Here is a 16613-nt window from a genome sequence, read left to right as displayed (position 1 = left end):
CAAGTCAGCAATATTATGTGGCAAGGCAAGGACTGAATTGAAAAATTAGGTTAAAAAGAAATCAAAAATGAAGTAAACCCATTTTCCCTTTCACTGTCTTACTGCTTGTAGGGTTTTTTAACTGTTTGCGGTTTGTTCTTCCCTCCCCTGCATTCTCGTGATTGAGGGTTCGCGCTTTTTGTCAGGTTGGTGGTTTCATTCATTTCGTTTGCATTGTTTTGGTGGTTTGATTTGGGGTTTTATATGTTCGAGGGGTTTCATTTGCATTGTCTTCGCGCTTCGTAGGGAGGTTTATGATCCTTTATTATTTTCGTTTATGATGCTTTGTTTTTATAGATGACAATGTTTTTGGTTTCTGATTGTGTCTTCGTGCTTTTTGGCAATGTCAATGTCTTCGCGCTTTTTGAGGTAGGTTTTTTTATTTCCTAATATATGACAATGTTTGCGGTTTCTGATTGTGTAGAATGAATGACAATATAACTTTAGTATTGCACCATGGAGGAAGATTCACTCCACGTGCCAGTGATGGAAAGGTTGAATATATAGGCGGAGAATTTGACGTTTGGGAGGATATATCTACAGACTGCCTGAATGCATTTATCTTATATGATCTGGTGAAAGCTTGTAAGAAGTATAGCAATATAGGAGAATGTTTTTGGTTGATTGATAAGGACTTAGATTTTAATCATGGGTTCAGGAGTTGTACAGCTGATGGAGATATATTACACTTAGTTAGGGATGCTTTTGAAAATAAGAATGAGATAAATGTTTATTTTCATCATGAAGTAGATCCAATTTTAGAAGAAGTCCCACAGATGTTGTACTTGGAATGTGATCCAATTCGAAAAGCTGTTGAGAATGAAGATGATTTAGATGATGTACCTGTTGCTGGCCATGAGGAAGGTAAGTTTTAATTCATCTGTACTTGGTCCGACATGGTTACCATAATTAATTAATATGATTAATTTTTACTTGATCACCATTGATGCAGATGTTGGTGCTGGAGAGCAGAGAGATGCTGGTGAGCAGATGGATACTGGTGAGCAAAGGGATGGTGGTGAGCAAAGGGATACTAATGCTGGTGAGCAAAGAGATGGTAGTGAGGAGAGAGATACTGGTGGTGAAGAGAGAGATGTTGCTGATAGTGAGGAGGAAAAGGAAGTTGACAGTGATGAGACAGATGCTGAGTGGTTTATAAATTTCTCTTGTATGTTAAATGAAGTTGAAGCTGAAGTTGAGACAGATGTTTATCATTCAGAGGAGCTTAATATCCCCATTAGTAGTGATGATGAAGATGAGGATGTTGAAGTTTATCCTCAATATAGTCAAAGTAGTGGAGTTGGTGAACAAAAGTTGGAATTAGGGATGGAGTTTGGTACTCTAGATGAATTTAAATCTGCCTTGAGGGAGTATAGCATATTGATGGGCAGGGAGTTCAAGTGGAAGAAGAATGATAAACAGAGGGCTAGAGCAAAATGCAAGAAGGCATTTTGTGATTGGGAAATCTACTGTGCAAAGAATGAAGTTAGAAACTCTTTTCAGATAAAGACATTTAAGCATAACCATAATTGCTGCAGAGAAGTGAACAACAAACAAGCAAATAGACAGTGGGTGGTCAGTAAACTTGAGGGCAAACTCAGAATGCAGCCAACCCTTAAATGTGTTGAAGCTTTGGAATATTTCAAGCAAGAGTTTGGAGTGCACATTGAAGTTACAAAGATGTGGAGAGCCATGAAAGAAGCAAAGCAATTAGTGGAATGGAATGAGAGGAAACAATATGCCAAAGTATTTGATTATGCACATGAATTGTTGAGGAGCAATCCTGGATCAACAGTTAAGATCAACACAGTGCCAAGTCCAAAAGGTCCACCACAATTTCAGAGGCTATATATTTGTCTTGCTGGCTGTAAGAAGGGGTTTGTTGCTGGATGTAGACCATTCATAGGTCTAGATGGATGTTTCCTAAAGAGTGCATTTGGAGGAAACTTGCTCTCTGCTGTTGGGCTTGATGGCAATAACCACATCTATGTTATTGCTTATGTTGTTGTGGACATTGAGAACAAAGACAATTGGAAATGGTTTTTAACTTTGCTGCATGAAGATCTTGGGGATTACATACAGAATGGGTGGAATTTCATGTCAGACATGCAAAAGGTATGACATGGTGTGATTTGCAATTGTTATCATAAGTTAGGTATTTAATTGAAGTTAATGACATAAGTTAGGGACTAGTCCAGAAGTATTTACTACTTTGCTGCAATTTTTCAGGGACTTATTCCAGCTTTACAGGAAGTCATGTCTGGTGCACCTCATAGATTTGTTGTCTTGCATCTTTGGAAAATTTTTACAAAGCAATGGAAAAGCAAGGAACTTAAAGGAATTGTGTGGCAATGTGCAAAATCCACTACTGTTGCTGAGTTTGAAGGCCATATGGCCCATTTGAAGACAATCAACTGCCAGGCTTGGGAGTATTTGAATAAATGGCCCAAACAAGCATGGACAAAAGCCCACTTCAGTACAATACCCAAGGTGGACAATATATGCAACAACACTTGTGAGGTATTCAATTCCAGAATTCTGCAGTATAGATGCAAGCCTATTATCACAATGCTTGAAGAAATTAGAAGTTATATCATGAGAACCATGGCTGCCCGCAAGGTTAAACTTTCTGGAAAACCTGGACCATTATGTCCAGTGCAGTATAAAAGACTAGAAAAAGAATTTCATTTTGCTAATCAATGGACTCCCATTTGGTGTGGTGATAACATGGGCCTGAGATATGAGGTCCACATGTGGGGGAATAAGGTTGAGGTCAATTTAGGTGAATGGACATGCACTTGTGGAGTATGGCAACTAACAGGTTGTGTTCTTTATAGTTTTTTTTTCATTCCTAACCTACATGTGTGCTGATTTTACAACTTTGATGTAGGGATGCCATGTCGACATGCCATTGCAACAATAACTCACAAAGGAGGGAAGCCTGAGGACATGTGTCATGAGTGGCTGTCAATAGAAGCTTATAATAAGACATACCAACATTTTATTGAACCAGTCCAAGGACCACAATATTGGGCCCAGACACAGTATACACACCCTGTTCCACCACATAAAAGGGTCCAAAGAGGAAGGCCAAAGAAAAATAGAAAGAGATCTGTAGATGAGGACAATGTCACAGGACATAAGCTAAAGAGGAAATTGGCTAAGTTTACATGTGGAAGGTGTGGCCAAACCAATCATAACATTAGAAGCTATAAAAATATTGGAGTTACTGTTAGGCCAAAGAAATATGTTGCACCATCAACTTCAAATGAGGATGACCACCTATTATCTCAAGATGAACAAGCTTTGAATGAGGCTGAAGAAGTTGCTGCTCATGTTCAACAAGATCCGGTGGAGATTAATTTATCTCAGCCTCATTTGTCACAAGATAGTGACATGGAGTTGATGGTAAATATTTGTCACAACAAAGTAGTTTTATCTCAACCTAATTTGTTGCAGCACTCCATTTTTATATATTACAATTATTCATGTTTGGCATTTGCATGTAGGTCCCTGCAACTATTGTTCCACCAATAGCAAGGAATAAGCTAACCATAACAAGAGCCAAACAAAGGAAGGTTGCTGATAAAGATGATGTAGAAAACTGAAGAAGCATTTTTTGTTGCATTTTGAAGGTTGCTGAAGGTTGCTGAAGACCCATTTTTTGTTGCATTTTGAAGGTTGCTGAGTTTGAAGGTTGCTGATGAAGAAAACTGAAGAAGCATTTTTTGTTGCATTTTGATATTAGGATGTGTAGTTGTATATTTTGAAAGCTTCACTGGCATGTGAAATGATGTAAACATTATGGCCTACTGAACAATTGCTTCTAACTACCATGCTTTGGGATGTCAAATATTATGTGAAATTGATTTAATGTCATGTTTCTTCTCTTTCTTTTATAAATTATACACTGTGTTGGATTTGGAGTTGGAGTAGGACCACCTAGTTTAGTGCTACTTCAATAACTTCAAAAAGTTATATAACAACAAATTATATTTAATAAACTTCTCTTTCTTGTGCCATCACCTAATTCTCTTTCTTTTATTTCAAGTTGTCCCTTCGAAATGATATCATGTTTCTTCTCTTTCTTTTATAAATTATACACTGTGTTGGATTTGGAGTTGGAGTAGTACAATCCATCCCACTCCAAAAGCTTCTCTTTCACCAACAAATTATATTTAATTGAAATGGGTAATTGACAGTAGCAACAAAAGCTGCTATTACACTACAAAAGCTACTTCCTACTACAAATTCTTCAGCAAAACAACAATTGACAGTAGCAACAAAAGCTGCTATTACACTACAAAAGCTACTTCCTACTACAAATTCTTCAGCAAAACAACAATTACAATATCAAAAGCTGTTATTGCACATTTTACCTAAAATACATTCCCCCTAAAACTAACATTACAATTAAAAATGAAAAACCTAACAACACAATGTTTGTTAAATTTCTCATTTTCTTCTGCAAAGCTTCAATTTATAGCCTCAAATCAGCCACTACCATTGTTTCTCTTGAGACAGAAGACGAATTAGAAAGTTGGTTTTCTTCTTCAACCCATTGAAAAAATTGACAGTTATCTGGGTCTGTTTGGGGTAATGCACAAGTATAGAATAACTTTCCTGGGTTCCTCCTTGTTCTTGCAGTTCGAATAGCTGCATGTCTTCCATGGTGGCATTGCTGAATGAAACTACCAGAAAATGCACAACAACTGCCACTTGCAGACATGGACAAATCAAGTGAACAAGCAGCAGCGACTGAGCCTCAGAGTAGAAGAAGAAGAAGCAACTCAGCGTGGGAAGAAGAAGAAGAAGAAGAAGAAGAAGCAACCAACAGCTTCGTAAACCCTAATTTTTTTGGGGAAGAAGAAGCAACCTTGCGTGTGAGAGAGAATTTATAGATGCAGACCTCAGTGCCATGTTGGAAATCTACGTGGCACTGAATTGCCACCTATACACCTCACTAACGTCGTCACCTGAGAATTTAACGATAGGGACTATTTTGCAAAACTTATGTAAAGTTAAGGACTATTATGAATTAAAATTTAAGTCAAGGACTAATATGCAAAGTGGTTACAATCTCAGGGACTAAATTGTCTATTCACTCGTAAAGTAATTATCTCTTCCTGTGTTATGAAGTATTACGGATTGCTCTCCATTTCATGATGGCCACTCTTTGATTCTTTCTTCGTTGCACATCTCTCTTCTGCCGCCTTTTCTTATGTCGTCAGCTACACTGTCTCTGGTAGTAGTGAGGTGGAGCAAAACAGTACCAAGGGCATAATAGTTCATTTTGATTCATTATTTAGACTATGGGTGCACCAAGCAAAAATAGGGTGTGCTGGTGGACTAGACAGGAAAGTCCTCTGGTACCCTGGTCCCTTCTACATTCCAGGTAGAGTGACTGTAGGAGAGCACCAAGAGGCATAAGATTGTCCCCAACAGAGAGCTCTTGGGATGATTTCCAGACACCAAAACCAAGCAAGGACACTAATTCGTGTCTAGATTTTTAATTACTCAGGCCACTTTGAAAAAAATCAAGCAGACAATCTCCAACCTCATGCTAGCCACTCTAGAATTTTGAAAACAACAAGCAAGTACATCAAAATGGATAGTCTAACTAACAAAAAGGAATAAAAATGAGTAAAAAGTCTTTGGACAGAAAAATTTGAAGAAAGGGATAAAGCTTAGAAAAGAAAAGAGAACAAGGTATTTATAGAAGAGAAATGCAAGAATAAAGAGCCACAAAAAAGAAATTTGCACAAAGAATTGTGCTAGTTACAAAAACGAAAAGAAAATGTGGAAAAATGTTGACGGACACATCACGACAATAAATAATGTGGAAGTTAAAGAGATGAAAGGAGTGTGTGTTTTGAAGGAGTTTGGTGCGCATTTTCTAACAATAAAAATTGGCAACAAAACAACCAAAGTAGCAAACTCCAAAGGTTGGTAACCAACCAATAATGAATGGTAGAAAGTGAACTAGGAGTAAAGGTATGAATAGTTCTACCAAAGTTATCATTCACATGAACAAAATAAAAAAAGGATAAGTTAGAGATAAGGTACAAATGACGTTTCTACAAAATAAGTCAAAAAATACGACTAAAATAATGTACAAATATTTTTTATTTACTTCACGGTTGTTACATTTAAAGAAATAAGTGTTACAATAGCCACAAATCACAGTCTATCGAATGTTGGCAAAACTGGAACTATCAAAAACTACAAATCGCATAACAGAGAGGCCCAAACAAAGATCTTAATAGTCTACATGACCTTGAAAATCTCTTCTCACACCTATGCTAGATTCTGAAACCATCCAAATCATTGAAAATCGCAATATATGGAGCTCCCCTACCCTGATCGGTCATCACTGCCTTAAACCGACCTATGACACATATACTGTGTCAAATAACCAAAGAAAGCCAAAGTAAGAACCAGCGAATGCCAATCAACTCTGATAAGGGGAATTCATTAGTAGGAGGACACAGGTGTGGATTATGGTGTCATGCCGCCATAATAGCAACACCTTCCAAGAAAGGCTTCCTCAACACAAAATCTACATTGTCGAGACAAATCGACGACAAGATGATTCTATCGTGAAAGGCTTCCAAAGACATGCTATAAAAAGCATAATGAACCAACCCAACACAAATCTTATAGTGTCCAAGACTGATGGCAAAATGGACAAGTCTAGCAAAAGAGACAAACACAAAAATGTGATGTTTTCCCAACACAAAGAGGAAGCAGAGAATAAAAGAGGACAGTTGATTCAACATCATCATTAGTCACCAAAATACCCTCAATGTTAAAGCAATAGAGCATAGAAAGTTCAAGGTATTTTGGATGACTAATGAAGATAGCAAAACAAAGGAAGAGTTAAAGAAGAAGCAAAAATAAAACAAGGAATTTGTAGGCATACAAGATGCCAGATACAACCAATCAAAAAAATAAGCATTAATTGTGGAAGATAAATACAAAATCTATTTTGCATAAGCAAAAATCTGGGAGCAATTCTCGAAAGGAAGGAAAGTTGGAAGTATTCAATGGAGTATGAAGTTAGTTACAACAAATCAACGTTCAGGAGAGTTGTGAAGGAATAAAAATTTAAAAGCAACATAAATGTCTTAAAGGAAGCTTAATGGTGCCAACAAGATTGTATGTAGAGGGAATCCATACGTCGATACCAAAGATGTTCAAAAACAACTTTCATACTTGTTAAGTCGACATTACCTCTCCAGGACAATATCAACTTGGGGACAACTATTCCGGAGTAAATATCAATTTTCACACTTGTTAAGTTGACATTGCCTCCTTGAGACAGGATCAACTCAGGGGGAACTATTTTAGGATAAATATAAACTTTCCACTTATTAAGATAACATTACCTCTCTAAGACAATATCGACCCAGAAACAACTTTTTCGGGGTGAATATCAATTTTCAAACTTGTTAAGTCGGCATCACCTATCTAAGACAATATCAACTCAGGGCAACTATTTTGAAGTAAATATCAACTTTACACATCATGGGCACATGGCACAAAACATAGACACATGAAGACCGACTTAAGGATTACAAGCCGACTATAGGATCAAGAAACCAACTTAAATAAGAAATGCCCTAGTGGCAAGTTGACTTTAGGCACATTCAATGTAACCCTTATAATAGGATACTTAACGCAATTACTTGTATAAGCCACATGGATGGTAACGCCCCATGGCATACATTATAAATAGGTATCCTATTGTTGCATTTGAGGACAAAATACTATGAGTATTTTCAATCTCTCTCTCTCTCTCACTTCTCTTTTGTGTTATCTCTTTCTCATTCAATTTATTTGATGCTACACAAGCCAAATCACACTCCATGTTGTGCATCATAACATTACACTTTTCAATAACTTGTACTTATCCCAAAAAATAATTCAATTAAAAAAAGTCAAGATGTTTCCTTATAAATTAAAATTATCAATTTGTTTAATAATTTTTCGATTTATATGAATTAGTTCAAAATGACCAAGGACATTTGTGTAGACTTAAAATAAATTTAAAAAAAAGATTTTAAAAGCTAATAAACATAATTCACTAAAACTATTATGGTTTGATATCATTTTAAATTTATTCAAAGAAATTGAATGAAAAATTATCTTTTGGAATATAAATGAAAAAATATTTATTAACAATGAAGGCAATTAATTTAATATTGTTTTGCGAAATTTTTAATTTTAGGCAAAAATTTATTTTAATTTTATATTTGAAACGGCGAACTTTCTTTAATAGATACGGGATGTTAAAGACAAATTCAATTTCTCTTATTTACTATTATTCTCAATTCTAATGTAATGTAAGTATTTTACTAAGTAAAAAAAAAGTGTAGTGATGAGAGACAAAAAGAAATAAAGGAAAAAATGATGTTAGTTAAGTAGCAAAATAAAGTGACACAATATCTATTAACTTCTTATTAAATAAATTTTATTGTTTAAATAATATTGATAAGTAAAAATACTTTCCAAGACTTAAAGTAAGAAATTTAACACCGATATTAGGATGACCTCAGTGAAACTTAACTCACATTTAAACAAGATTGTGAGTACTGCCTCTAGATAAAACTTGGTTCACGTGTAAGTCGTGTTCATTAATTTTAAACATCAATAATTAATATTTAATATTATTCATAAATTACATATTTAATATACTCTAATTTAATATGTATAGTCGGAGTCGTTGTGAAATAAATCATAATTATTTTTTGAAAGTAATAAAATGATAATTATTTAAATGATGTTAAAGAGGAATATATGTGAAAGAAAACAAATAACGAGACTTGAAATATGTAACAAAAATCAATAATTTTGAAAAAAAAAGAGTTAAATATCGATAGTTTTAGTTTGAAGGGAGTACTTTTTTCAGTATAACCTATGGGCATTTTTTGGAGACAACATTGTTTAATTCGGATAGAACTGTTTTGGATGAAAAAAGTTCTATTTTAAGTATTTGATGTACTTACATGTTAAAACTCAAAATTACTAATTAAATTAGAATAATTTTGTCATTTGATTCATGCACTCAATAATAAATTATAAATATTTTACACTAATAATATAATGACCTTAAAAGAATTTTAATCACTTTACATTTAGATAACTTATATTGATGTGTTAAAAAAAATGAGTAATGATATATATATATATATATATATATATATATATATATATATATATATATATATATATATATATATATATATATATATATATATATATATATATATAATATTTAATTTTCTTACAACATTATACTCACCCTAGACTCAATTATAAGAAAAAAAATAAACTTAAATACAAATGTTAACAATTTTCACAATATTTTATGATATCATTCTAAAAATATCATTTATTTATTTAAAATTTTATTTCTAATGATTTTTTTATTCTTATATTAAATTAAATTAAGAATATTTAGAAAAAATGTTTAATTTTAAATGTTATTAGTAAATTTTGATATCATTAACTAACTTTTTTAATTAATGTAAATGTTAGTTAATTTTACTTATAGTTGAGTCTGGCAAGAAGAATTATTTAATATTTGTATGTCTTTTTCTTTTTTCTACCATGTGTTAGGTGTTAAATATTAGAGTGGTCATTGATTAAATTTTGTTTTCAAGAAATGCTCTTATTTTTTCAAAAGAAAAAAAGAGTCTTGTTTACGAGTAGAAACATCTTGATTAAAAGATTAATAATTAATTTTTACTTTAAAATAGAAAATAATTAAATACTAGGAATATATTTTTAATAGATACTAGTACTATTTTTTTTTAATTCTTTAAATCATAATAATCTCAAATTGAAAAAAGAAGAAGAAAAAAGTAATGATGGAAAAAGAATATAGAGATGAGGGAGGTAGGAGGTCCATTGTCCCTGTCACCACCCGGCACACCCACTTCTATCCCTACTTTCTTGTCCCCCAACAAACCGCCTCCATGTTTTCCTCTCTCTCTCTTTCTTAACATTCAATTCATTTCTTCCTTTCACACCCACTTCACTTGTTTCTCCCTCTCAGGTTTGACCCATTCCGTAACCTTTTTTTATCACCTTTTCCCTCCTACCGCTTCATTATCTTCATTTAATAATCTTTGACCATCTTAATCACACTGACTACAATAGTACGTCTTCAATAAATAAACCTCACCAATTTACGTTGGGTACCAAAAAGTGTAATCATACTGTACTATTTACCAAATAAATTAGACTTTCGATAATTTAATGATACTGCCTCATTTAGAATGACTAGTTAAGGCTATTCGTTAGGAAATTACTCTTAAAAAAAATCTACCGTACAAGATATTTTTTGTTTATATGAGTTTAAAGTGAGTATACATTTTAAATTATTAAGATTCTATTTTTATCACTTTTTACTTAATTAGTAATTAATAAATACATTGTAACGTAAAAATAAAGATAAGTTTCTAAAAAAAAATTATAAAAAATCAGAGGTAATAAAAAAATTACTTAAAAGATGTTGAAATATATTAAAATTAGGCTAAGACGTAATTTTAGTCTCTTATTTATATTTTAGGTTGAAGTTGGGTCATTTAAGTTTTTTTTTTTTACTTTGTCCCCTAGAATATCTCTATTAGACCAAATTGTTTTATCTCCCAATTTTTGTTACTAATGGTTCAATTCTGACAAATGTGACATTTTCATAATTTTTTGAGTGAACAAGAAAATCCCTCAAACGAAAATTAATGATAATCTTTTAAAATTTATTTAAGAAGTTGATTTATTCCAATAAATATATTTTCACAGTTTTTCACGTGTTTTAAATTAATCAAATTAACATGATAATCAAACAAATAAAATGATCAATTTCACCTAACTGATAATTTCTAAGAGACCAAAATAAAACCTTTTAAATTTAAGAGATTTAACTAAAATTAAAATATAGATAAAAGACAAAGATATATTTTAATTTTAAAATTATGTTAAGATATAATTGTAATATTCTTTTACTGGGATATGTTTGTAATATGTTTTAATGAAACTTTTGGTATTTTCAAAGACATTTTTTGGTGCGGCATTTTTAAAGTCATTGATTTACCATCTCCTTTCATACCATGCACCCGATAAAATATCAAAACACTTATTCCTCTTTAAAAGTTTAAATATCATTAAGCATAGTTTTTTAACAACTAATACATCATGATAGTTGTTTAATATTAACTTAGCTCGTTACATTTAATATATTCAAAGTTTAATTTGATGTTAAGGAATGACATAAGAAAATTTGATATTAAAAAACTATGTTGATATATTTATTTATTTGTTTATTGTTATTATCAGGTTATTTCGTGGAGACAGGAAGGAACGATTAGGATGGACGAAAAACAACTTATTATTGTTATTCATTTCTTCTACAGTTTGGAAGAATCCTACAAAGGAAGGGAATAAATGATTCACATGGGTCTCACATAAGTGTATGTTCCATCTAAATTTGGTTGAAAAAGGACAAGATTTTTCTGTTGTATTTAAAGATTAGAATATCTTTATTTATATTACATTTCATTTTTAATATTTAGATTTTACATTATAAATTAATCCAAAATTCTCTTTAAAATTTTCATTTAATTATCATAAAAATTAATAAATTCATCGTACGCCAGTTATTTATAACTAGATGATAATATATTATTTTTTCATAATATTACAACATTAATATACGCTATCATATCGCCACCAAAAAAAAATCTACGCTATCACGTTTTCAATGTATGTCGTTATATTTGTAAACAAAAAAAATATTAAGTCGTTATATTACATACTACCACATTAAATATTATTTATATTATATTGGGATAACTAATGATTTAATTAATTAAACGATGGAGTCACGGGTACAATTGCGTGTACCTGGCCATCATTTCTTGCTAAGCAGTGGCACTCATTAGTCATTACTGTTTTTTTGTCGTGCGTGTGTTGTTTGTTCACGTCGAGATACTCAACTCAAATGAATCCGTTGGAAATATTTTTTGTCTGATATTTTTTGAAGTATTTGGGGTGTGGGAATAATAATTCTCACTTGAATGTTACTGAATTCACCAATTATACACTTATTTTCAGTAGCCAATTGCCATGGTTGACTCTCTCTATGGGTTATGTTATGGGGCATGCAGGGGCCAAGATTGTGCTTTGCTTCCCCATATATTGCAGTAATCATTTCATGTCATTAATCACTCTGATGTGTCTTGGCCTGGTTTCTGCATGCATTGTCATGCCATGCCTCATTGGTGCTTCTCTTCCATCCCATGCTTCTTTCGCTCCACATAAAGACAAACAGAATTCGTCTTGCGTGTGTGCCTTGCAGTGAACTTTTTCCTTTTTTTTTTTATATGGGAAACTATATTGTTCGAATTGAATAAAACAGTTATAAATGATAAAGTGAGTTCATATATATTTAAGATTTAATTTCAAAATATTTTGTTAAACGATTAATTCTACAACAGTTGATCTATGAATTTGGTGTATTGGTAATGATCCATTTCTTAATAGATTTTTTTATGTATCATTTATTAGAAGTAATATTTTTTTTTGAATAAGATTATTATAGATAATTGAGTAAAAAAATAACTATTATAAATAATAATTTCTTAAAAATATTTAACGTAATTATATATCTAAAATTTAAAATTAAAAGTATTAAACGAATAATTTTGGGTGGTAAACCTGTAATAATCCCTATTTTGTTTATTGGACGGATAAGACACAAGAGCAGAGACTGACCTGCATTCCACTCTATGGTCTGTTCTATGTTGTATTGGACATTGGTGTTGCATTAGTTACCTCTTTTCCTGTATATGTCAACTATTGCTAACTGCTATCTTTCATCATGATTTTTCGAGCACGAAAAAGGACGTCGAGGAAAATAACAGGGATGTTGAAAATGAGGTTGCATGTGAGTTTGACATGCATGTGACTCCCAGGTGGATCTTTCTCAAACAATTACTCTGTCCCTCAAATAATGTTCACCTATCATGAATGTTGCATCAAAATTAATAATACAGTTACTAGTGAATAAAGTATTTTACCGTTATTTTCGGAGAAAAATTAAAAGATAATAATGGTATGTCACCCAAAAAGCATCATAGTTATGTTTATTTGAATTTCATGTTTCGTATTTTATTCTTCTTCCATTTTTTATTGTTGGAAAATCTTCTTTGATAAGTAATTTAGAAATTAATTATCAAAAAAATTAACAAATATTTTATATCAATATCATCCCGGGATAGAGCCTTTCACTAAAGGGAAGGTTCCCGAGCTTGGCCGAAAAAAATCCTGGAAGTAGCACTGCTTTGGCGATTGGCAAGACATATCCGAGTAGCGCTGCCTGAACGAAGCGTGGGCGTAAAGCATCAAGTGGAGGCGCCGAATCCTTGCAAGAGGGGGGCAGACCGGTCAAAGCCAAGTCCAGACGAGCTGGCCAAAAGGCATAGGGCCAAGGCGGATAATTAAAGGGACATATGTAAGGGAGGGATAATTTTTTTCTCTGAATTAGTTTTTGAGATTGAGTTATACTTTAACCAAATTTTAAAATACTATTAGAATTTAGAACTTATTTTAATTATACTTAAATGTAATTTTGGTTCAATCCTTAATTTTATTCATTTTCTTTTAAAATAGAGACACTTGATAATTCTATTATTAAAAATTCATAATTTCGATTATTATATTTTTTAAAATAATATGCAATTTTAGTCTAACTTTTAATTTTATCTAACGTTATATCTTAAATAAATATATTAAGTTGATGATTTAATTGGATTAAAATAAAATTAAGAATTTGACTAAAATTAAAAAATTTATAAAATAGGAAGATGAAATATTTTTATTTAAAAAAAAATAGTAGATTGACCAAAATAGAAGTACTACAATTAAATTTAATCCTCTTATTTATTGTTGTTAGAGCTGTTAAGCAATTTTTTATGTTATCGAACAACCGGCTAAAGTGTATTTCTACCTACTTCAAGCTCGACTTATTTCGTCTTAGCGTAAGAAAAATATGATAAAGATCTCATATTTCTAAGTAGTATGATCAAAATAACATATGAACGAGGAAAATTAAAATTTCTCACTTTTCTTTATTGTTCTTTTTCCCCTATCTCCAGGCTTCATTTGTAATATTGTTGTTTAATACTTGTTTTTGTTTTTTTGCCATGATTCCTTCTTACTGACCGAACGCGTACATCATGATATTTCTTGTCATGTAATATACACGTTCTCAACTACAGAACCCCTGTTAATAATGGGTGATTATGCCTCCGCATTAGCTTGGAGAATTACGAATAAGGGCCTTGAACATTACCCCGAAAAATTAGACGGCAACTTGAATTGAAAAAAATTGGAACCAATAGATTAGACAGTTACTTGAATTACTGTAAAAAATATCGAAACATTACCCCAAAAAGTTAGACAGTAAATTGAATTTAAAAAAGCAAAGCTACAACTTGAATGCTTCATAACGAACCCTGTTAATAGTTTATGTTTACCGGTAAGTGCTTAAAACTTGTCCAATCAATTAAGGATTTTAATTTAATTAATTAAATAAGATGTCTGATTATTGTAAATTTTCTGATATTATATTCGATTCTACATCGAACAAATTGTATCCTAAATTTTGGATCCAAAAATCAACGAAGAATTATGATCTCTAGTAGAATACTCAAATTTTATATGACTATTCCTGTTTTTAACAGCTTTCTTAGTTTGGTTTTTTCGTACAGACCACTTTCTTAGGTTAATATGTAATAAAGGATCTTGATATCTTATGTTCTTACCGTACGAATTAAAGAATTAATAATAATTTTTCATTAAAATCACGTTAGGATATATTAATAATATTTTTTTATTTCCAGTATTTTGAGAAAACTGATTAACATTTTTCTATAACAAATTCAGATTCTTTCATTTTGTTGAATAATGTGATATAATTTCATTTAAAAATGTTTTTAAAATATAACTTGTGAATTATGAAAGTGTTTATGTTAAGTTTTTAATGAAAAAATTATATATTTTTTTTTCTAATATGATAATCAAGAATATGGGAGAAAATTTAAATCCGTTGAAAATAATACTTAACGTCAACATTAAAGTCAATGGGCATTTGACACAAAAGGGCAAATGAGACATTTCAAATTCTCAACCTTAACGAGAAACTACTTTTTCCTTTTGGTCTCTAAAGACTGTGACTAAGTGAACATTGATTAAATAATTAATCAAATAGAGGTCAGCCTCTCATTATTCATATCCCCGGAAAACAGCGACAAGATGGCTATTAATTTCTCTCTCTATGTCTCCATCCACACACCCCATGCTTTTGATTTCTCCGTCTTAATCAATCATAACCACTGTCCTATGTGTTTTCCCCGTCTTAAGTCCAGTTATTAGTAGAATTTAATATTGGATTAATGGTTATTTTAGTTTCAAAATTTTCCAAATTTAATTTCTAATTTTTAACTTTGAAAATTAATAATGTTTTTTTATGTATTTTTTAAGATTCTCAAATTTTAGTTCTTAGGCTAACACTTTTTCTTCCAAATAGAGATTAATAATATGCTTGATTTAGGGAAAGAAAGTGAAAGAAAGGAAAAGGACAAAAAAAGTAAGGAGATGATTTTTTAAGATTTAAAAAAACGGAAGACAAAAATTTTTCTTTTGCTTTGTTTTGTTTAATTGTCTAAAAAATATATGGAAGGAATATATATATATATATATATATATATATATATATATATATATATATATAAATGAGTATTATTTTTTCTCTTTCTCACTATCACAATTGTTTAGTGTTCGTTTTTTCTTGTGATTTCCATTGTGCTTCTTTGTGTTGTTTCTTACCCAAATCAACCATTACAAATATTATGTATATGTAACATAGTGATTGAATCACACTAGAATGAAAGAGATCCATAGATTGTGTAGGTATGAGATTATACAACTAAGAATGACTTAAAAGAATTAATTGATACTATTCATACCAACAAATCGCATCTACTTCTCAATAGTCTATATTATAAGAATTTCATAGTTAAGCGTGTTTGGCTTGGAGTAGTTATGGGATGGGTGACCTTCTGAAAAGTTTCTTAGAAAGTCTGTGAGTGAGAACAAAATACACTGAAAAGTCTCGTGTTAATTTCTGAGGGCAATCATTGATCTTGAAAACAACTGAAGTAGATTATGGAGGTCTCAAAAAAGACTACCTACGGAGGGTTCTAACTAATGAGAAATTGAGTGAAGTGTCACCGTGTGAAGTGTTGTAGTGTGAGAATCATCGAGAAGTTGACAATCTGGGGCATTACAAATGGTATTAGAGCAGACCTCTTTCTCGATAGGTGTGGTTCAAGGACGAACCAAGCGGAAGCTGGTGAGCATGTAACACCCTGATTGAATCACACCAGAATGAGAGGGATCCAAAGACTATGCAGGTGTGACACTATATAGCTAAGGATGACTTAAATAAATTAATTGGTACTACCTATATCAACAAGATGTATTTACTTTTCGGTAGCCCGTCACTTAAG

The 16613-nt window shown here is 31.6% G+C and overlaps 1 protein-coding gene across 1 annotated transcript; it reads left to right on the top strand.

Moving 5' to 3' along the window:
- The first annotated feature begins 815 nt into the window (after nt 1-815).
- LOC114423073 lies at nt 816-3239 on the top strand. The gene is made up of 5 exons (XM_028389715.1): nt 816-903; nt 992-2154; nt 2269-2860; nt 2930-3153; nt 3219-3239. The coding sequence occupies exons 1-5, from the start codon at nt 816-818 to the stop codon at nt 3237-3239; spliced, it is 2088 nt and encodes a 695-aa protein (XP_028245516.1).
- Nucleotides 3240-16613: the final 13374 nt, after the last annotated feature.

The sequence above is a fragment of the Glycine soja genome, chromosome 1 (assembly GCF_004193775.1).
Source record: "Glycine soja cultivar W05 chromosome 1, ASM419377v2, whole genome shotgun sequence".
NCBI lineage: Eukaryota > Viridiplantae > Streptophyta > Magnoliopsida > Fabales > Fabaceae > Glycine > Glycine soja.
Note: the sequence above shows the minus strand (reverse complement) of the source record. Positions and strands in the feature narration are given on the sequence as shown.

Coding starts and splice junctions, on each gene's coding strand:
- LOC114423073 (XM_028389715.1), top strand. CDS start 816: ATGTTGTACTTGGAATGTGATCCAATTCGAAAAGCTGTTGAGAATGAA. Junction 904..991: donor TGTTGCTGGCCATGAGGAAG/GTAAGTTTTAAT, acceptor CCATTGATGCAG/ATGTTGGTGCTGGAGAGCAG. Junction 2,861..2,929: donor TGGAGTATGGCAACTAACAG/GTTGTGTTCTTT, acceptor ACTTTGATGTAG/GGATGCCATGTCGACATGCC.